This window comes from Haliotis rufescens, unplaced genomic scaffold (assembly GCF_023055435.1).
Source record: "Haliotis rufescens isolate VD_foot unplaced genomic scaffold, xgHalRufe1.0.p SCAF_16, whole genome shotgun sequence".
NCBI classification, from domain to species: domain Eukaryota; kingdom Metazoa; phylum Mollusca; class Gastropoda; order Lepetellida; family Haliotidae; genus Haliotis; species Haliotis rufescens.
Genome location: NW_025963846.1, coordinates 9,160,196 through 9,183,055, shown reverse-complemented (window position 1 = coordinate 9,183,055; position 22,860 = coordinate 9,160,196). Strand labels below are relative to the sequence as shown.

The following is a 22,860-nucleotide window of genomic DNA, read 5'->3' as shown; positions in this document are numbered from 1 at the left end:
CAACTTGTGACTGTGACAAGGCTTTGCTATACTCAGATTACATCTAAGGGCTGTTACCACTTCCACTACTATCAGAACGAAAACCCTCCTCACTCTTCCTGGTGTAAAGCTCAAATGTTAGACAGCTGCCTGGCTTCCTATTGCAGAAGGAGGTGGGGAATTTACAAGACAAAGACATTGTTAGTTGTAAAATAGAAAGTGAAAGAAATCTGCAAATCTGAAAACACCTGATCCTTTCACACCCATCAGTGGTCATGGGACACTGTTAACTGTTTCCTGTGTTTACTGTGTTTACTGTGTGATAGTAGGAAAACAACTGGCTTTTAAATATGTATTTAGTGTACCAGGGTATTGCAAAATGTTTTCTTTAACTGACTGATTGCCCCTTTTGTATTAAGTATCAGAACACAGAAGATGCTAGTTGTACCATGCAACATATATGTCACTTTAACGGTCAGTTGGCTGCAGTTTGCTGTAAATGCATCCCTTAGTCGTACCAGACACCTAAGATTGTGGATTTGAATAAGCCTCAGGCCCAATTCACTCACTAAATTGAATGAACTGCTGAGGAGTGAGTATGATTGAATGCCACTTTTAGCAATATTCCAGCAATATCATAGTGGGAGACCCCAGAAATGAACTTCTCACATTGCACCCATGTGAGGACTCAAACAAGCTGCTGAGGAAGTGATAATATATTTTTTAAACATTTTTATTAGTCAAGGCATGTTTGAAACAACAGGCTGGCACTCCCAGGGGTGTATGTTGTGGTACACATGTATACACCCCTGGCAGAACATGCATCTTCCACATTCGAAATATCAGTCAGATAAGATCCATGTTGACATACGATGCGGCACATCAGCTGGTGAGATCACTTATCCTATCCAGGTTGGACTATGCTAACAGTCTGCTTATTAATATCAAACAGGATCTATGTAGCAAATTGCAACGTGTGCAGAATGCTGCTGCCAGATTGATATGTAGACGAAATAAGTGTGCACATGTCACTCCTTTATTAAAATCATTACACTGGCTTCCAATAAGATCTAGGATTGAATACAAAGTCGTTTGCATTGCATGCCAGTGCTACTATAGTACAGCACCTTCCTATCTGAGTGAACGTCCTACCCTACACCAGCCAGCACGAGATCTCAGATCAGCACATATATTATTATTATTATCTGTATGTCAGTGTATTGCAGACCCTTGACCAACTATCTGTAGTGGTGAGCAGGGTCTGAAATAACTGCCTGCCCACCTGTCCGTGGCTTGTAACTTTTCTGTTGGGCTGCATGAAATTTCCCCCCACCTGCCTGACTGTCTGGCAGATAGTTTTAAAACGTATTCCCAAGGAGTTACAATTAGTACCTCCTTGTAGATTCTCAAGTATCGGGGGGCACGGGTGGCCCAGTCGTCTAAGGCGCCACAATTCGCTGTGCGGAGTTGTGTCCCTTGGGCACGCCAGAAACCTATGATTGTTGGTTCGAATCCCGGTTCACCCCGATTATGTTTCTAGGTTTGTCAGCACCATACCCATGCTCGTGGGTTCCACCGAAGTGGTAAACGTCTGAGACCTGCATCACTTCGGGCTTTCCTCCCACATTAAGCTGACACGCCGTGATATAACTGGAATACTGTTAAAAGCGGCGTTAAACCCAACTCACTCACTCACTCACTCACTCACTCACTCACTCACCCAAGAACCGCAATTGATGTAATAAGCGCCCTGCTCTAGTAAGCGCCCATGGCGATATTTGCTAATACATCGGCTAGTGAACAATCCCAATTAGCATCCTTTCCTATTGATCAATGTACACAAGACTTATTTATTCGTGTATAATACGCACTCGTGTGTTATATGCACCCTTAATTATAGGCAATTAAATTCTGGAAAATATATATGTCGTGTATAATGTGCACAGATTCCCCTTTTATATCATTTCAGGCTGTCAGCATAAACCACAAAATTTATAATCTTTCCACTCTGTTTTTTTTCTCACCAAAATTATATTCTAATAAGAGCCCCCTATTTCTAATTTTGAGAGTGCCCTGGGCACTGATTACGTCGAATACGGTAATTGTTTGCATTATTTCAACTGAATCAAGACGCAATTTGTCTCTTATCCTTTTTGCGGTTTTCAATATTAATAACATCTGAATGTGGGCAGGTAACATTGAAGATGGGCAGGCAACACTTATGGGTCAGCTGCCTGACTGTCTTGTTGGGTTTTAAAATGATTTCAAACATTAGTGGTCAGTGACAATAGCAACACAGTGTAGATAGTCACCAGCTATGTGTGTACTTGGCAGGAAGTGTCTCATTACCTAGTATACTACCGACGACGCCAACTTGAGTGCACTACAGTGGCTGGGCCTCTGGTCAAACTGCTACAGACTTCCTCATCAGTGGAAGTGTTGAAATTTCTATTAACATGGCCACAGCCAGTAGAACCCAATAATGACACTGTCCATTTTCAAAATATTGTTGAGTTTGAAAACCTATTCTTCACTGGCCTTATAAAACTAATGATTATTGAGAGCATTTTCACTTTTGTAATAATAATTAAATACCAATTATAATATACTATTACTAAAACACTATTAGATCAGAGGAATTTTGTTGTTACTTGAGATAAGCCTATCACCAAAATGGTTTACTGTTTGTAAAATTTGTAATAAATTTCAACAAGTTTATTTAACAAACATTAATGTTTATTCTCAAAGAAAGGTAACATGAATTTTAAGCATGGAACAACTACTTGCAATATATATATACAAATGCTCTGTGTGAAAAATCCCATGATAAAATGAAATTATTATTTTTGAAAAACCAATATTCTTTCATTTTTTTATTTTTTTTTATCTGTTACCATCGTAAAAGAATTCTATGAAGTCTTCAGGATACTTCATCCCGACAGCCGTAGTATTCACAGACGACTGCCTTTCAGTTTAATTTACGTGACATAAACACAATTATTTCTTGAACCTATGATTGTGGGTTCAAATCCTGGTTCGCCCCGATTATGTTTCTAGGTTTGTCAGCACCATACCCGTGCTCGTGGGTTTCACCTAAGTGGTAAACATCTGAGACCTGCATCAGTTCGGGCTTTCCTCCCACATTAAGCTGACACGCCATGATATAACTGGAATACTGTTAAAAGCGGCGTAAAACCCAACTCACACACACACAATTATTTCTTGGAATTATCATGCTACAGTACTTCCGATTTCGGCTGCGCTATGGGTTCTGCATTCTATCCATTTCTGTTATAATTACATGTTTTCACATTTGCCTTTATTATTAATTAACTATCAGAATTTTTTTTTATGCTTTCCTTTTTATCATTTTCTTTTTGTTTTTCATGTAGTTTATGTTTTCTTTTATTGTGATTGTATGTCTTAGTTTCCCTGTTTTTCATGTTGCACATTAACACTATACAGGAACATCGCTCATAAACACACCCAAACATTTGTTCCTGTCAATGGGACCTTTTCACGACAGGGTCGGACAATTTCCACTGCAAGTTTATGTATTTAATGCTGTTGTTTTTTCCGGGGCGGTACTAATTTTGGGCGGAACAAAAACACGCTTACAGAGGAACATGGCAACAACTTACAGCCAGCATCAACATTATTTGGTCACCTTTACAACATCCATATTATTGTATCCTTCTGTGCTTCAATAACTTCCTTATTTCAAAATTTCCTTTATGTTTGTTTGTTTATTTGTTGCTTAACACCGCGATCTTGCAATATTCCAGCTATATGATGGCGGTCTATAAATAATCGAGTCTGGACCATACAATCCAGTGATTGACATCATGAGCATCGATACACGAAATAGTGTTATGATGACATGCATCAACCAAGTCAGTGAGTCTGACCCCCTGATCCCGTTAGTCTCCTCTTATAACAAGCATGGGTTGCTGAAAACCTATTCTACCCCGGATCTTCACGGGTCCAAAATTACCTTCAGATGGATGTTTTAGGGCCATGGAGAATTGCAATGTATCAATAGTTACAAGAGTTATCCCCCCCTCCCTCTGAGTCGGGTCAAGGTCAGTATAGACATTAAGCCTGCAGCAACAACAAGCACATTGAGGTACTGCTAACTCCCCTTGTGTCTTACTTCAGAGTGTCCTGGCGGCGCCGACAACGTGTGCAGTGGTCACGGCCTGTGCAGTGAGGGCTTCGATGGGATTGGCACTTGTGACTGTGATGTAAGTGAGGGGACTGGAACAACACAACACAAAATATATCCCACAATATTGTCATATTCTGTCATATCACAAAACATGTGTTTTTTCACAATGTGGATGTTTGACATTGCTACTGTGCAGTTAAATACCCCTGTGGCACATGCGTTTCTACCAGCCATGACATCACGTGATTTTACATTTTTCACATTTTCTCAAAAACGTGCACATTGTCAGTAAAGCTTACAGGTACAACAATGATGCGTTTGTGCCTATTTGGGTTTGAACCAGTACAATTAATTTAAAATCACATTATTTTCAAATGTGCAAAGTCTCTTTTGAGGTTCAGTTGATATTTCCTCATATTAAATAGTTCAATGCATGATATCCAATAAATGATTCTTTTCAGGAGAATTTCACTGGTACAGTGTGTGAGCTGTGTGCCAACAATACGTTCTATGGCCAAAACTGTACTGAAGGTGGGTAGAAATGTGGATTTTGTTTATAATTTAAGATCTTCCTCATCTTCTTCTGACCCGAAAAGATCCGGGGTAGAATAGTCTTCAGCAACCCATACTTGCCATAAAAGGTGACTATGCTTGTCGTAAGAGGCGACTAATGGGATCGGGTGGTCAGGCTCACTGACTTGGTTGATGCATGTCATTGATCCCAATTACGTGGATCGATGCTCATGATGTCAGTCATTGGATTGTCCAGACTCGATTATTTACAGACCGCCATCATATAGCTGGAATATTGCTGAGTGAGGCGTTAAACAACAAACAAACAAAACATCTTCTTTTCTATTTGTAACCATATACTTATCTGTTCTTTTTTGTGGCCCCTTTGGGCAAGGCAACAATAACAAGTCTCACCTTCCTTTCTATGACCGGGGACACGGGTTGCCCGGTCGTCTAAGGCGTCGCGATTCGCTGTGCAGAGTTGCGTCCCTTGGGCACGCCAGAAACCTATGATTGTGGGTTCGAATCCCGGTTTGCCCCAATTATGTTTCTAGGTTTGTCAGCACCATACCCGTGCTCGTGGGTTTCACCGAAGTGGTATGTCTTAGACCTGCATCACTTGGGCTTTCCTCCCACATTAAGCTGACACGCCGCGATATAACTGGAATACTGTTAAAAGCGGCGTTAAACCCAACTCACTCACTCACTCACCTTTCTATGACCATTGAAAAACTCCTTTTACTGGATCCCACAAAACAAGAATATTTGTTTGAGCCAGTTGAAGTTGCTGTTAAATGTTTTGGTAATGAAGCCTTCATGTTCGTTTTTGTGTGTGTTGTAGAGTGCCAGTGTGGGAATGGTACATGTAACAGTGGAGTGTTTGGAGATGGATCATGTGACTGCTTTAGCGGCTTCACCGGAGACTACTGTGATATCAGTAAGTATTCCCTGTCTACAGATACCCTGGGCAGACACAATACCTCCCCAGTACCTCTGCTTGTTTCTTTGTGGAGATTCCGGGTCAGAATAGGTCCTTAGTACCTCTGCTTGTCTTCCTGTGGGACTTCCGGGTCAGAATAGGTCCCCAGTACCTCTGCTTTTCTCCCTGTGTGGATTCTGGGTAAGAATAGGTCCTCAGTTCCTCTGATTGTCTCCCTTTGGGCATTCCGGGTCAGAATGGGTCCCCAGTACTTCTGCTTGTCTCCCTGTGGGGATCCTGGAACAGAATAGGTCCCCAGTTCCTCTGCTTGTCTCCCTGTAGTGCTTCTGGTCAGAAAAGGTCCTCAGTACTCCATGCTTGTCTTCCTGTGGGGATTCCGGGTCAGAATAGGTCCCCAGTACCTCTGCTTGTCTCCCTGTGGGGATTATAGGTCAGAATATGTTGCCAGTACCTCTGCTTGTCTCCCTGTGGGGATTATAGGGCAGAATATGTTGCCAGTACCTCTGCAGAATAGGTCCTCAGTACTCCATGCTTGTCTTCCTGTGGGAATTCTGGGTCAGAATAGGTCCCCAGTACCTCTGCTTGTCTCCCTGTGGGAATTCCGGGTCAGAATAGGTCCTCAGTATCTCTGCTTGTCTCCCTGTGGGGATTATAGGGCAGAATATGTTGCCAGTACCTCTGCTTGTCTCCCTGTGGGGATAATAGGTCAGAATATGTTGCCAGTACCTCTGCTTGTCTTCCTGTGGTGATGCTGGGGCAGAGTAGGTCCCCAGTACCTCTGCTTGTCTCCCTGTGGGGATTCTGGGTCAGAATAGGTCCCCAGTACCTCTGCTTGTCTCCCTGTGTGGATTCTGGGTCAGAATAGGTCCCCAGTACCTCTGCTTTTCTCCCGGTGTGGATTCTGGGTCAGAATAGGTCCCCAGTACCTCTGCTTGTCTCCCTGTGTGGGGATCCTGGAACAGAATAGGTCCCCAGTACCTCTGCTTGTCTCCCTGTGTGGATTCTGGGTCAGAATAGGTCCCCAGTACCTCTGCTTGTCTCCCTGTGTGGGGATCCTGGAACAGAATAGGTCCCCAGTACCTCTGCTTGTCTCCCTGTGGGGATCCTGGAACAGAATAGGTCCCCAGTTCCTCTGCTTGTCTCCCTGTAGTGCTTCTGGTCAGAATAGGTCCTCAGTACTCCATGCTTGTCTTCCTGTGGGGATTCTGAGTCAGAATAGGTCCCCAGTACCTCTGCTTGTCTCCCTGTGGGGATTATAGGTCAGAATATGTTGCCAGTACCTCTGCTTGTCACCCTGTGGGGATTATAGGTCAGAATATGTTGCCAGTACCTCTGCTTGTCTCCCTGTGGGGATTCTGGTCAGAATAGGTCCTCAGTATCTCTGCTTGTCTCCCTGTGGGGATTATAGGTCAGAATATGTTGCCAGTACCTCTGCTTGTCTCCCTGTGGGAATTCCGGGTCAGAATATGTTGCCAGTACCTCTGCTTGTCTCCCTGTGGGGATTCTGGTCAGAATAGGTCCCCAGTACCTCTGCTTTTCTCCCTGTGGGGATTCTGGGTCAGAATAGGTCCCCAGTATCCATGCTTGTCTTCCTGTGGGGATTCTGAGTCAGAATAGGTCCCCAGTACCTCTGCTTGTCTCCCTGTGGGGATTATAGGTCAGAATATGTTGCCAGTACCTCTGCTTGTCACCCTGTGGGGATTATAGGTCAGAATATGTTGCCAGTACCTCTGCTTGTCTCCCTGTGGGGATTCTGGTCAGAATAGGTCCTCAGTATCTCTGCTTGTCTCCCTGTGGGGATTATAGGTCAGAATATGTTGCCAGTACCTCTGCTTGTCTCCCTGTGGGAATTCCGGGTCAGAATATGTTGCCAGTACCTCTGCTTGTCTCCCTGTGGGGATTCTGGTCAGAATAGGTCCTCAGTATCTCTGCTTGTCTCCCTGTGGGGATTATAGGTCAGAATATGTTGCCAGTACCTCTGCTTGTCTCCCTGTGGGAATTCCGGGTCAGAATATGTTGCCAGTACCTCTGCTTGTCTCCCTGTGGGGATTCTGGTCAGAATAGGTCCCCAGTACCTCTGCTTGTCTCCCTGTGTGGGGATCCTGGAACAGAATAGGTCCCCAGTACCTCTGCTTGTCTCCCTGTGGGGATCCTGGAACAGAATAGGTCCCCAGTTCCTCTGCTTGTCTCCCTGTAGTGCTTCTGGTCAGAATAGGTCCTCAGTACTCCATGCTTGTCTTCCTGTGGGGATTCCGGGTCAGAATAGGTCCCCAGTACCTCTGCTTGTCTCCCTGTGTGGATTCTGGGTAAGAATAGGTCCCCAGTACCTCTGCTTGTCTCCCTGTGTGGATTCTGGGTCAGAATAGGTCCCCAGTACCTCTGCTTGTCTCCCTGTGGGGATCCTGGAACAGAATAGGTCCCCAGTTCCTCTGCTTGTCTCCCTGTAGTGCTTCTGGTCAGAATAGGTCCTCAGTACTCCATGCTTGTCTTCCTGTGGGGATTCCGGGTCAGAATAGGTCCCCAGTACCTCTGCTTGTCTCCCTGTGGGGATTATAGGTCAGAATATGTTGCCAGTACCTCTGCTTGTCACCCTGTGGGGATTATAGGTCAGAATATGTTGCCAGTACCTCTGCTTGTCTCCCTGTGGGGATTATAGGTCAGAATATGTTGCAAGTATCTGTGCTTGTCTCCCTGTGGGGATTATAGGTCAGAATATGTTGCCAGTACCTCTGCTTGTCTCCCTGTGGGAATTCCGGGTCAGAATATGTTGCCAGTACCTCTGCTTGTCTCCCTGTGGGGATTCTGGTCAGAATAGGTCCCCAGTACCTCTGCTTTTCTCCCTGTGGGGATTCTGGGTCAGAATAGGTCCCCAGTATCTCTGCTTTTCTCCCTGTGGGGATTCTGGAACAGAATAGATCCTCAGTATCTCTGCTTTTCTCCCTGTGGGGATTCTGGGTCAGAATAGGTCCCCAGTACCTCTGCTTTTCTCCCTGTGGGGATTCTGGGTCAGAGTAGGTCCTCGGTACCTCTGCTTATTCCCTGTGGGGATTCTGGTCAGAATAGGTCCTCAGTACTCCATGCTTGTCTTCCTGTGGGGATTCTGAGTCAGAATAGGTCCCCAGTACCTCTGCTTGTCTCCCTGTGGGGATTATAGGTCAGAATATGTTGCCAGTACCTCTGCTTGTCACCCTGTGGGGATTATAGGTCAGAATATGTTGCCAGTACCTCTGCTTGTCTCCCTGTGGGGATTCTGGTCAGAATAGGTCCTCAGTATCTCTGCTTGTCTCCCTGTGGGGATTATAGGTCAGAATATGTTGCCAGTACCTCTGCTTGTCTCCCTGTGGGAATTCCGGGTCAGAATATGTTGCCAGTACCTCTGCTTGTCTCCCTGTGGGGATTCTGGTCAGAATAGGTCCCCAGTACCTCTGCTTTTCTCCCTGTGGGGATTCTGGGTCAGAATAGGTCCCCAGTATCCATGCTTGTCTTCCTGTGGGGATTCTGAGTCAGAATAGGTCCCCAGTACCTCTGCTTGTCTCCCTGTGGGGATTATAGGTCAGAATATGTTGCCAGTACCTCTGCTTGTCACCCTGTGGGGATTATAGGTCAGAATATGTTGCCAGTACCTCTGCTTGTCTCCCTGTGGGGATTCTGGTCAGAATAGGTCCTCAGTATCTCTGCTTGTCTCCCTGTGGGGATTATAGGTCAGAATATGTTGCCAGTACCTCTGCTTGTCTCCCTGTGGGAATTCCGGGTCAGAATATGTTGCCAGTACCTCTGCTTGTCTCCCTGTGGGGATTCTGGTCAGAATAGGTCCTCAGTATCTCTGCTTGTCTCCCTGTGGGGATTATAGGTCAGAATATGTTGCCAGTACCTCTGCTTGTCTCCCTGTGGGAATTCCGGGTCAGAATATGTTGCCAGTACCTCTGCTTGTCTCCCTGTGGGGATTCTGGTCAGAATAGGTCCCCAGTACCTCTGCTTGTCTCCCTGTGTGGGGATCCTGGAACAGAATAGGTCCCCAGTACCTCTGCTTGTCTCCCTGTGGGGATCCTGGAACAGAATAGGTCCCCAGTTCCTCTGCTTGTCTCCCTGTAGTGCTTCTGGTCAGAATAGGTCCTCAGTACTCCATGCTTGTCTTCCTGTGGGGATTCCGGGTCAGAATAGGTCCCCAGTACCTCTGCTTGTCTCCCTGTGTGGATTCTGGGTAAGAATAGGTCCCCAGTACCTCTGCTTGTCTCCCTGTGTGGATTCTGGGTCAGAATAGGTCCCCAGTACCTCTGCTTGTCTCCCTGTGGGGATCCTGGAACAGAATAGGTCCCCAGTTCCTCTGCTTGTCTCCCTGTAGTGCTTCTGGTCAGAATAGGTCCTCAGTACTCCATGCTTGTCTTCCTGTGGGGATTCCGGGTCAGAATAGGTCCCCAGTACCTCTGCTTGTCTCCCTGTGGGGATTATAGGTCAGAATATGTTGCCAGTACCTCTGCTTGTCACCCTGTGGGGATTATAGGTCAGAATATGTTGCCAGTACCTCTGCTTGTCTCCCTGTGGGGATTATAGGTCAGAATATGTTGCAAGTATCTGTGCTTGTCTCCCTGTGGGGATTATAGGTCAGAATATGTTGCCAGTACCTCTGCTTGTCTCCCTGTGGGAATTCCGGGTCAGAATATGTTGCCAGTACCTCTGCTTGTCTCCCTGTGGGGATTCTGGTCAGAATAGGTCCCCAGTACCTCTGCTTTTCTCCCTGTGGGGATTCTGGGTCAGAATAGGTCCCCAGTATCTCTGCTTTTCTCCCTGTGGGGATTCTGGAACAGAATAGATCCTCAGTATCTCTGCTTTTCTCCCTGTGGGGATTCTGGGTCAGAATAGGTCCTCAGTATCTCTGCTTTTCTCCCTGTGGGGATTCTGGGTCAGAATAGGTCCCCAGTACCTCTGCTTTTCTCCCTGTGGGGATTCTGGGTCAGAGTAGGTCCTCGGTACCTCTGCTTATTCCCTGTGGGGATTCTGGTCAGAATAGGTCCTCAGTACTCCATGCTTGTCTTCCTGTGGGGATTCTGAGTCAGAATAGGTCCCCAGTACCTCTGCTTGTCTCCCTGTGGGGATGCTGGAACAGAATAGGTCCTCAGTATCTCTGCTTGTCTCCCTGTGGGGATTATAGGTCAGAATATGTTGCCAGTACCTCTGCTTGTCTCCCTGTGGGAATTCCGGGTCAGAATATGTTGCCAGTACCTCTGCTTGTCTCCCTGTGGGGATTCTGGTCAGAATAGGTCCCCAGTACCTCTGCTTGTCTCCCTGTGTGGATTCTGGGTCAGAATAGGTCCTCAGTATCTCTGCTTGTCTCCCTGTGTGGATTCTGGGTCAGAATAGGTCCCCAGTACCTCTGCTTTTCTCCCGGTGGGGATTCTGGGTCAGAATAGGTCCTCAGTACCTCTGCTTGTCTCCCTGTGTGGATTCTGGGTCAGAATAGGTCCCCAGTACCTCTGCTTTTCTCCCGGTGGGGATTCTGGGTCAGAATAGATCCCCAGTTCTTCTGCTTGTCTCCCTGTGTGGATTCTGGGTCAGAATAGGTCCTCAGTACCTCTGCTTTTCTCCTGGTGGGGATTCTGGGTCAGAATAGATCCCCAGTTCTTCTGCTTGTCTCTCTGTGGGGATTCCAATACAGAATACCTCCACAGCACCCCATGCATTCTGTATTGGAGAAAACACCCTTACGAGGTTTTGGTAGACAGCCCCCGCGGTTTTTCCCGACCCCCAGGGCATGCTCTGTCTACCAAAACCGAGGGAAAGTATTTTTCTATACTTATAAACCGTTTAAATTGATTAAATGTTATAACGAGCATCTATAAATGAGGCGCTTCATTATAGCGCTTCCTTGAAGACGTGATATCATAACTTGCACGTGAAATTCGCTGACTTGCCAGGCGTTCATTAGCACTTGGATGTGTCAACAACAAAACACAACTAAAATACTTACTTTTAAATGAAAGTTAAATCTTCAGTTTCTAAATGTTTGTGTTGCAATATTCCACTTCTTTTAAACTTTTCAAAACGAAAATTCAAAAATTTGAAAGGTGTTTTTTTGCTTTACAAGATTTTCGACTTTAAACAATCCAACTGTTACATAGAGGTAGTTGTGACGTAAAGGCTAGCAGTTACTGCACGTGCAAATTGTGCAGCATTGATAAGCACTTGTTTAATAGCATGTGTTTTGAAACCTCGCTGTCCTTTCACCAGAGACTCTGAAGTGATGTCGCTTTTAAATGTCCACGCGGAACTGTACACATGACATTAAATTCTAATTGAATTAAAATTTTGAATTGCTACTTGTTGTCAATTTTTCAGTTACTTGGTTAAACCTGGGATTTGAGGTTTTACATTCAAAGTAAAATCTCCCGAAAGAAAAAAACACCTCATAATAGGTTTTACTTTGAAAGTAAAACCTCTTAATAGGTTTTACTTTGAAAGTAAAACCTCACAATAGGTTTTAATGCCTATAGAAAGAACTCTCTTACTTAATAGAGTTTCCAATGTATAGGTTTATAAGCTGGGTTCATTCCACAAAGCATGTTCTTTGTCATTTCTATACATGATATGTTGGTATGTACTTTGTGTATGTTAAAGTAAGGTAGTCACATGGTATTTAAAATACTAATAACTCAGATTGTTTCCTGTAAATATTAACTGAGATAAATCGTTTTGTTACATTGTTACCCCTGTGGAGTATTGTGCGAAACCACATTCACTCACTTGTTCCCATATTAAATAATATAAAGTATCAAAGTTGATAACCATCTTCCCACAAGAGTAAGCAAAGGCACATATCCTTAGTGGTGGAGCTAGTGCGGGAGATGAATATGATATGTTCACATTTAGGCTGAAGCTGATGTACACATGAGTGGATTCTTTTCTTCAGATATTTTCGGTTGTGAGAACATGACGTGTGACAATAACAGCCGATGTCAGGAGATTGAGGGCAACACCACCTGTGTTTGTGACCATGGTTATGAGGAAAGAGACAATAAGACATGTTCTCGTAAGTAACTGATCATCAGTGTTAGCTCAAGTCAAGGTTTACATGTCATCATTGTCATCAATGTTAGCTCACATGAACTCAGGGTTACGAGGTCATCTTTGCCATCAGTGTTAGCTTGCCATCAGTGTTAGCTTGCCGTCGGTGTTAGCTCAACTGGACTCACGGTTCACATGTCATCATTGCCATCAGTGTTAGCTTGCCATCGGTGTTAGCTCACCTGGACTCACGGTTCACATGTCATCATTGCCATCAGTGTTAGCTTGCCATCGGTGTTAGCTCACCTGGACTCATGGTTCACATGTCATCATTGCCATCAGTGTTAGCTTGCCATCAGTGTTAGCTCACCTGGACTCACAGTTCACATGTCATCATTGCCATCAGTGTTAGCTCACCTGGACTCACAGTTCACATGTCATCATTGCCATCAGTGTTAGCTCACCTGGACTCACAGTTCACATGTCATCATTGCCATCAGTGTTAGCTCACATGTAGCTCAGCAGTAATTGTTATGTTTTTGACTGAGTTATACTTTATGTGTCTTGCGTTTATTTTCCTTTCTAAATAACACCTAGTTTTCTGTTGATTTCACTGGACTGTTAACATTGATACCTTGCTGTGTGAAATGTTTCAAATCCTGCATTTAAGCCAAACTTGTCTTACTTTAGTGTTGAAAATCTCTCTCATCTCACTGCAAATATGTGACCTGCCAACACACATGTATCAATGGAAAATATTCATGCACCAGGTGAACTACAGTGACATGGTGTTACACCATTTCCCAAACCGCTGGATCAATTTACCTGAAACTTAGCAGAAGAGGGTTAAAGTGTTTTTGTAGGCATCAAAATTGTGAATTTTATGTGAATACCAGATGACTGTTATGGTTTTCACAAAAATCAATTTTTCCTCCAAATTCTACAAAAAGCCCAATGTGCTTCAGCTTTATGATTCTCTGTGGGGATTCCAGGACCCACTTGCACAAAGCGATCTTAGCGCTATGACTATTGTAAGCCTATGTTAAAGCATGGGAGTTACGATCATCTTAGCGCTAAGATCGCTTTGTGCAAGTGGGCCCAGGTTAGAAGAGTTAACCAGCAACCTATGTTGGTTGTGGGGGCACAGGTGGCCCAGTCGTCTAAGATGCCGCAATTCGCTGTGCAGAGTTGCGTCCCTTGGGCACGCCAGAAACCTATGATTTTGGGTTCGAATCCCGGTTCGCCCCGATTATGGAGAGCGGAAGGTCCGGGGTTCGAACCCGACCGCGTCATACCAAAAGACTTTAAAAGATGGTACTTGTTGTTACCCTGTCTGGCGCTCGGCATTAAGGGGCTAAAACAAGGACTGGTCGGCTCAGATACTGTGTCTGAGTGGGTATTCATGTTAAACTGCGGCATGGTATCTCAGTGAGCTAGCATCAGTCCGAACTAGTACAAACACATACACGTACATGCACGTCGCTATATAATCTTGGACGTGATGTTAAACCCCATTTCACCTCACCTCCTCCATCACACATTAATACATGTGACTATGGCATGAGAAATAGAGCCGATGTAATCTGAGTGCTCATTAGTCAGAGCACTCACTGGCATCCATCTCGCTGGAACCAGGCCAACCCATGAAGATCCGGGTTAGTGTAGGTCTTCAGCAACCCATGCTTGCCGTAAAAGGCGACTATGCTTGTTGTAAGAGGCAACTAATGGGATCAGGTGGTCAGGCTTGCTGACTTGGTTGATGCATGTCATCGTATCCCTATTGTGTGGATTGATGCGCATGATGTCAATCACTGGATTGTCTGGTCCAGACTTGATTATTTACAGAATGCCGTCATATAGCTGGAATGTAGCTGAGTGTGGTGTTAAACAACAAACAAATGAAAATTAAATGACCCAGACCATGGCTTGATTGGTTGATTAAATATAGCAACTACACTTCAAAGCAACTGTATGTATTCACGGGTGATGGCGGAATGTAGTGTATTGATGATGGTTTATCTCAACTGAAGTAATGACAATGGAGTAGACATAATATGTTGCTAATGATTGTGTATAAAGATTCACAGTTATCTGCTTCAGAGAAATACAGTTTGTTTCCTATCTCCTACAGCCATTGACAACTGTGTGGAGTCCCCCTGCCACGTGTACGCCTCGTGTACCCCTACTGGCCCGGCTGAACATGAGTGTAGCTGTAACTCAGGGTATTCAGGCGACGGTGTCTACTGCGAGCCCATCAACCCCTGCCAGGTGGACAATGGGGGATGCGTGGTCCTCAAGTCAGTCTGCATGTACATGGGACCAAACAGGGTAGGTGGCCTCCAGTGGCCTGTATATGTAACCTTATCAGTGTAGCAGGGCGTTGAGTCATCCCACAGATGACATCCTTACCTTGTCAGTGTAGCAGAACATGGAGTCATTCCACAGATGACATCCTAACCTTGTCAGTGAAGCAGGGTGTGGAGTCATCCCACAGATGACATCCTTACCTTGTCAGTGTAGCAGGGCATGGAGCCATTCCACAGATGACATCCTTACCTTGTCAGTGTAGCAGGGCATGGAGTCATCCCACAGATGACATCCTAACCTTGTCAGTGTAGCAGGGCGTGGAGTCATCCCACAGATGACATCCTAACCTTGTCAGTGAAGCAGGGCATGGAGTCATTCCACATATGACATCCTTACCTTGTCAGTGTAGCAGGGCGTGGAGTCATCCCACAGATGACATCCTAACCTTGTCAGTGTAGCAGGGCGTGGAGTCATTCCACAGATGACATCCTTACCTTGTCAGTGTAGCAGGGTGTGGAGTCATCCCACAGATGACATCTTTACCTTGTCAGTGTAGCAGGGCATGGAGTCATTCCACAGATGACATCCTAACCTTGTCAGTGTAGCAGGGCGTGGAGTCATTCCACAGATGACATCCTTGTCAGTGTAGCAGGGTGTGGAGTCATCCCACAGATGACATCCTTACGTTGTCAGTGTAGCAGGGCATGGAGTCATCCCAATGAGATGACATCCTAACCTTGTCAGTGTAGCAGGGCGTGGAGTCATCCCGCAGATGACATCCTTACCTTGTCAGTGTAGCAGGGCGTGGAGTCATTCCACAGATGACATCCTAACCTTGTCAGTGTAGCAGGGCATGGAGTCACCCCCTAGATGACATCCTAACCTTGCCAGTGTAGCAGGGTGTGGAGTCATCCTGCAGATGACATCCTTACCTTGTCAGTGTAGCAGGGTGTGGAGTCATCCCACAGATGACATTACCCTCTCAGTGTAGCAGGGCGTGGAGTCATCCCACAGATGACATCCTTACCTTGTCAGCTTGCTGATGACGTTTACCTATTTGGTCCTGTGGACAAGGCATCCGAAATTGGATCAGAAGGTCTGTGGTGTGGATCCATCACAGAACTTGAAAATTTTATGGCCGCTACATTGGTGCCCAACGTCGGGCTGAGCACGTTCATATTATATTTGAGCAAAATATGTCTCAGTACCCTACTTTGCGGCCCGGTACGTGCTTTCTGTTGACAGGGGAGTATGTAGCAGGGCGTGGAGTCATCCCTCAGATGACATCCTTACCTTGTCAGCTTGCTGATAGGGTTAACCTCTTTGGTCATGTGGACAAGGCGTCTGACCTCTGATCAGAAGGTCTGTGGTTTGAATCACATCATGAAATTTTATTGCCGCTACACATGGACACCATAGCCCGTAGGAACTACACAAGCTCTGCCATCATTCAGGTCTTTTGTTTCTATTCAGTTTTTAAGTTTTGAACTGAGAACTTTGTCAAAATGCAATCTGGAATGGAAGCCGCCAGTTTGAAACTAGTGCAGTTATGCTTGAGATTGGCTGTTTTCTGATTGGCTAATGTCGACTTTTTGTTAGTCATTTCATTGGTCAGTCAATGTTTGCGATAGGTTGTACTGATATGACCTCTAATGGCATGTCCTCAGATCTTTGTTTAGTGGTAGTGAGAACTAAGATCTGATTGTAAATTGGACTGATCATGTGATACCACTGGTGGTGCTGTGTGATACCACTGGTTGTGCTGTGTGATATGACTGGTGGTGCTGTGTGATATGACTGGTTGTGCTGTGTGATACCACTGGTGGTGCTGTGTGATACCACTGGTGGTGCTGTGTGATACCACTGGTGGTGCTGTGTGATACCACTGGTGGTGCTGTGTGATATGACTGGTTGTGCTGTGTAATACCACTGGTGGTGCTGTGTGATATGACTGGTTGTGCTGTGTGATATGACTGGTTGTGCTGTGTGATACCACTGGTTGTGCTGTGTGATACCACTGGTGGTGCTGTGTGATACCACTGGTTGTGCTGTGTGATATGACTGGTGGTGCTGTGTGATATGACTGGTTGTGCTGTGTGATACCACTGGTGGTGCTGTGTTATACCACTGGTGGTGCTGTGTGATATGTCTGGTGGTGCTGTGTGATACCACTGGTTGTGCTGTGTGATACCACTGGTTGTGCTGTATGATACCACTGGTGGTGCTGTTTGATACCACTGGTTGTGCTGTATGATACCACTGGTGGTGCTGTGTGATACCACTGGTGGTGCTGTATGATACCACTGGTGGTGCTGTGTGATACCACTGGTGGTGCTGTGTGATACCACTGGTTGTGCTGTATGATACCACTGGTGGTGCTGTGTGATACCACTGGTTGTGATGTGTGATACCACTGGTTGTGCTGTATGATACCACTGGTGGTGCTGTGTGATATGACTGGTTGTGCTGTGTGATACCACTGGTTGTGCTGTGTGATACCACTGGTTGTGCTGTGTGATACCACTGGTTGTGCTGTGTGATACCACTGGTTGTGCTGTGTGATACCACTGGTGGTGCTGTGTGATACCACTGGTGGTGCTGTGTGATATAACTGGTGGTGCTGTGTGATACCACTGGTTGTGCTGTGTGATACCACTGGTTGTGCTGTATGATACCACTGGTGGTGCTGTGTGATATAACTGGTTGTGCTGTGTGATACCACTGGTGGTGCTGTATGATACCACTGGTGGTGCTGTGTGATACCACTGGTTGTGCTGTGTGATACCACTGGTGGTGCTGTTTGATACCACTGGTTGTGCTGTATGATACCACTGGTGGTGCTGTGTGATACCACTGGTGGTGCTGTATGATACCACTGGTGGTGCTGTGTGATACCACTGGTGGTGCTGTGTGATACCACTGGTGGTGCTGTGTGATATAACTGGTGGTGCTGTGTGATACCACTGGTTGTGCTGTGTGATACCACTGGTTGTGCTGTATGATACCACTGGTGGTGCTGTGTGATATAACTGGTTGTGCTGTGTGATACCACTGGTGGTGCTGTATGATACCACTGGTGGTGCTGTGTGATACCACTGGTTGTGCTGTGTGATACCACTGGTTGTGCTGTGTGATATGACTAACTGTGCCTTATGATATGACCACTGTCTTTCTTGCAGAGTGCCTGTGACTGTATGGCAGGGTTTGAGAATTATGTCCCAGGCTATGGGTGTTCTCTGATTGATATTTGCTCCTCTGTGAGTTGCCACAAGAACGCCACCTGTATCACAGTCAGCCCCAATGCTATTGAGTAAGTATCATCAGAGATTGGAATGGCCAGTGTGTAAATGAAGGTACCGCTTTTGGAGGATTTAAATAGTTCTATTCTATTCTATTCTTTTCTATTTATTTTCTTTCAAGATGTCAGATGTACTGATATTAAACAGAACCTATTTGTTCCTACTTAAGTAGTTACCTTCTTCGACGTAACAAGCACACAGGGCACTCCCAAAATTAGAAGTTGGGAGCTCTTTTTGAATATAATTTTGGTGAATTTTTCCAGAATTTAATAGCCCATAATTAAGGGTGCATATAACACACAAGTGCATATTATACATGAATAAATAAGGCTTGTGTACATTGATCAATCAGAAGGGGTGCTAATTGGGATTGTTCACTTGCCAATATATATCAGCAAATTTCGCCATGGGCGCTTATTACGTCGAATGCGGTAATCTTAATCCTAACAGGGTCTTCTTGTTGGAGAATTGAATCCTTGAGTTACCCCAGTTTTATGAAGTAGACAAAGAACTCCAAAGAAAACCTTTCTTTCAGGAAGATAACAATCAACAATCTCCCTGGATAATAGACAGATCTTTTATTGTCTAGTGACTTGAGACCCGTGAAGATTCCGGGGTAGAATAGGTCTTCAGCAACCCATGCTTGCCGTAAAAGGTGACTATGCTTGTCGTAAAAGGCGACTAACAGGATCGGGTAGTCAGACTCGCTGACTTGGTTGATGCATGTCATCGATCCCAATTGTGTGGGTCGATGCTCATGTAATTAATCACTGGATTGTCTGGTTCAGACTTGATTATTTACAGACCGCCGTCATATAGCTGGAATATTGTTGAGTGCGGCATTAAACAACAAACAAACAAACAAACAAACAAACAAACAAACAAACAAAAGGTATTACTAGTCAGGCTACCTAGATATTATTCTCATTAGCCAGAGAGAACCATATAGCAGCCATGGGCTATCGGGCAGGGGCTTATTCAACACACTGCATGGAACCAACATGGAACTGTTGACAGGTAATCACCAACTGTTGCTTTGATCTGCTCCAGGTGTACCTGTAACGAGGGTTTCGTGGGAGATGGCCAGGAGTGCTACGGGAACATTATGCAGGTAATCCAAGTAAAGACAAGATGTATGGAAAACTGTAAATGAAAACTATATAAGGTATAATTTTTTTCTTGTGTCTAGTGCACTTCCCCCATTCTTGGTTTCAGGAAACATTATTCTTTTGTATGTTGGGCGCAGTGAAAAACTACATCGTATCACTTCAGGTGAACCAAGCGGATATAATAAACTCGGTCAATGAAAAGGGGAAATGTGCTATAAAACATCTCTCGACATGATGATTTACAATTTAAGTGTTATTTCCTGTTATGCTAAGACATTGTCTTATATGCACAGATTTATGTTTTTGTGTGTAATTGTCTCAATATGCCGAAAATTGATTTAAGATTTCTTTTTCAGATTGTCTTTTAATATATATAAGAAAGGACGTCAATGATTCTCTTCATTTTCAGAAAATGAAGAAATGTAAATTTGCCAAAGTATTGTAGACTTGGGATATTTTGGGATATTTTTGTTTCTCGTCTGTATGAGAGACTGAGACTGGTCCTGTGAATTGTTTGACATAATAATTCAACTGTACTAAGTCATGTCCCTTTCTGACAGGCATGCACAGCGAAGTATAAATCAAATATTAAAACATTTCAAATATTTCTGGCAGCGCCTTGAGGATCTGAATGAAAATGACCCTGACTTGAAGAACCAGTTGACGTTTGCGATGGAGATGCTGAACACCGGCTACAGGGACGCCCTCACACTACAGGGTCCCTTCACCATCTTCGTCCCCGCAAGCCAGGGCTTCAAGAGCGTCTTCAAAGCTTCTACTGTTAGTTGGTTTGTTTGTTTGTTTGCAACATTTGTTTGCTTGTTGTTTTACACCACACTCTACAATATTCCAGCTATATGAAGGAGGCCTGTGAATAATCGAGTCTGGACCAAACAAACCAGTGTTTGATATTATGAACAAACTATTCACAGAATTCCACTCGTAGGATTTCGGGATAAATATGTAAGTTCCTAGCGACCACTGCTGGACCCACTTGCACAAAGTGACCTTAGCGCTAATACTATCGTAAGCCTATGTTAAAGAAAGGGAGTTACAATCATCTCAGCTCTGAGATCGTTTTGTGCAAGTGGGCCATTATAGGTGAGGTAATGGGTCAGATGGTCAGACTTGGTGACTTGATTGTACCCTGACAACGTGGATCGTTGCTCATAATATCAATCACTGCATTGTCTCATACACACTGTTGATGTAGATACAGGCTGGCGTCATATTAATGACATAAGCAAACAGCATGACCATCTAGAGGAATCTACACATATGACCAGCTGTTTTTCCTCAGTAAAGTGTTTAGTTACATGTTACAGAGAAGAGATCATGTTCTTTCCAAATGTAATATGTAAGCTTTCTCATACAGCTTTAATCAGAGGGGGGCACGGGTGGCCCAGTCGTCTAAGGCGCCGCAATTCGCTGTGCAGAGTTGCGTCCCTTGGGCACGCCAGAAACCTATGATTGTGGGTTCAAATCCCAGTTCGCCCCGATTATGTTTCTAGGTTTTCCAGCACCATACCCGTGCTCATGGGTTTCACTGAAGTGGTAAACGTCTGAGACCTGCATCACTTCGGGCTTTCCTCCCACATTAAGCTGACATGCCGTGATATAACTGGAATACTGTTAAAAGTGGCGTAAAACCCAACTCACTCACTCACTCACATTAATCAGAGTGTTCTTTTATTCAGCTGATATATGCTCATGTGGTATGCAGTGTTTGATAGAGTGAGTGAGTGAGTATGGTTTTACGCCATTTTTAGCAATATTCCAGCAATATCACGGCGGGGGACATCACAAATGGGCTTCACACATTGTACCCATGTCGGGAATCGAATCCAGGTCTTCGACGTGATGAGCCAACGCTTTAACCACTAGGCTACCTGACCGCCCCTGCAGTGTTTGATATCAATATTGAAAGACAAGACGTTCTTGTCAAAACCCTTATGTTGAAGCTAAGAAATAAAGAGGTCCTTAGATTCAAATGCTATAGAACTAATGCTTAGTTTCTGAAGATGTAATATATTTATGGAAACAAGCATTTAAATTGAAAAGGAGCACCAGTGAGATGGGAGACCAGAGTCTGACTAATTCATTACACAATCTCATTAAAACCAGATCTTAGTTCTCGCTATCGCTAAACAAAGATCTGAGGACATCCCATTACGGGTCATGTCAGAACGACCTTTCATCCGACCAATCAAAGCGTCGCTTACCAGATCATGAAAGTGACAGTCGGAATATATTTTCTAATCTTGCAACCTCGAAAACGTTAACACGGGGTATTCCGAACGACAGTTACGTCCCGTACGACTGATTCCGTCCAAGTTATCGTCTAGCTCTCACTTCCGTGTGATAAACATTTGAACAGAGTAGGCATTGCACAGTATGTGGGAAGCACTGCTATACAATATCAACCATATATTAGACATTCCGAAATGTTTGTTTGTTCTTTTTTCAAAATTTTAATCAAGAACTGTGTCAACATATTTTTCAAGCGTAGTCTGAAATGGAAGTTGCAAAGTTGAAACGAGTGCCGTAAAGCTCAAGAAAGCTTCTTTCTAATTGGCTGATGTCGACTTCTTGTATGTCATTTCAGTGGTCAGTCAAAGTTAGCGAAAGGTCGTTCTGACGTGACCCGTAATAGGATGTCCTCCGATCTTTGTTTAGTGGCAGCCAGAACTTAGATCTGATTTTAATGAGATTGTTCATTTCAGTAAGGGCAGAGACTTTGTAGGGCTTCAGTCCTGTCCTACACTGAAGCACATGCAGCACATGTGGTGTCTCCTTGGGGCAAGTGACTTTGTTCGAAATGTGTCTCTGTTCACCCAGCAGTGAATGGGAACCTGGTGGGATGAGATGGCAATGTGGTTTGAGCATGCCTGTGTGGTGTGAAAATATGCGCAATATGAGAGGAAAACAAAATGATTCAGGGACTGAGCCAGACTATAGAACTACTAGCTGTTCAACATTATAGAGCGCTCTTGGTTAGCTAGGAAGACAGGACACTCAGTAATTTTGGACAATGTGTTGTATTGTGTCAGTACAAGATGTTTACATTTTGATCAGAGATTTTATGAGTGTTTCATTCTGTTTCAGTTTGAGTCCTTCCTGGCTAACAGGGACAAGGTTCGGCAGATAATCCGCCAACACATGATCATTGGTCAGCTGTCTCTGGACGACCTGCAGAACCACACGGACTATTTCACCCTACAGGGCGTCCCCCTCACACTGAGTCTCAGAGCGGTCAGTTCCACCATTATATACCTAACATCACCCTCCCAAATACAGCTATACTGTGAGGAACCAGGTATGGACAGGTCCCCAGGAACATTGGCTGGGTGTAATGGCAACTTAATGGATCTGGTGATCAGGCTCGGTGACTTGGTTGATTGCATGTCATCATACCCAGATGTTATTGACCTTTGCTCATAATATCATCACTGGATTGTCTGGTCCAAACTTGATTATTTTCTTGCTGTCATATAGCTGGTATATTGCTAATTGAAAATGACAAATTAATTTTGTCCAGCACTTTCG

General features: G+C 44.7%; 1 protein-coding gene across 3 annotated transcripts in view; it reads left to right on the top strand.

The window, feature by feature from the left end:
- Window positions 1-22,860, top strand: part of LOC124136676 (stabilin-2-like) — a 232,634-nt gene that overhangs the window by 13,974 nt on the left and 195,800 nt on the right. For all 3 annotated transcript variants that reach the window (XM_048396837.1, XM_048396838.1, XM_048396836.1), the window contains exons 2-10: window positions 4,138-4,223; window positions 4,609-4,678; window positions 5,502-5,597; window positions 12,505-12,624; window positions 14,731-14,927; window positions 18,086-18,216; window positions 19,256-19,316; window positions 19,930-20,094; window positions 22,420-22,566. In XM_048396837.1, coding sequence (XP_048252794.1) covers window positions 4,138-4,223; window positions 4,609-4,678; window positions 5,502-5,597; window positions 12,505-12,624; window positions 14,731-14,927; window positions 18,086-18,216; window positions 19,256-19,316; window positions 19,930-20,094; window positions 22,420-22,566 — 1,073 coding nt within the window. The remainder of the gene's footprint in view (window positions 1-4,137; window positions 4,224-4,608; window positions 4,679-5,501; window positions 5,598-12,504; window positions 12,625-14,730; window positions 14,928-18,085; window positions 18,217-19,255; window positions 19,317-19,929; window positions 20,095-22,419; window positions 22,567-22,860) is intronic.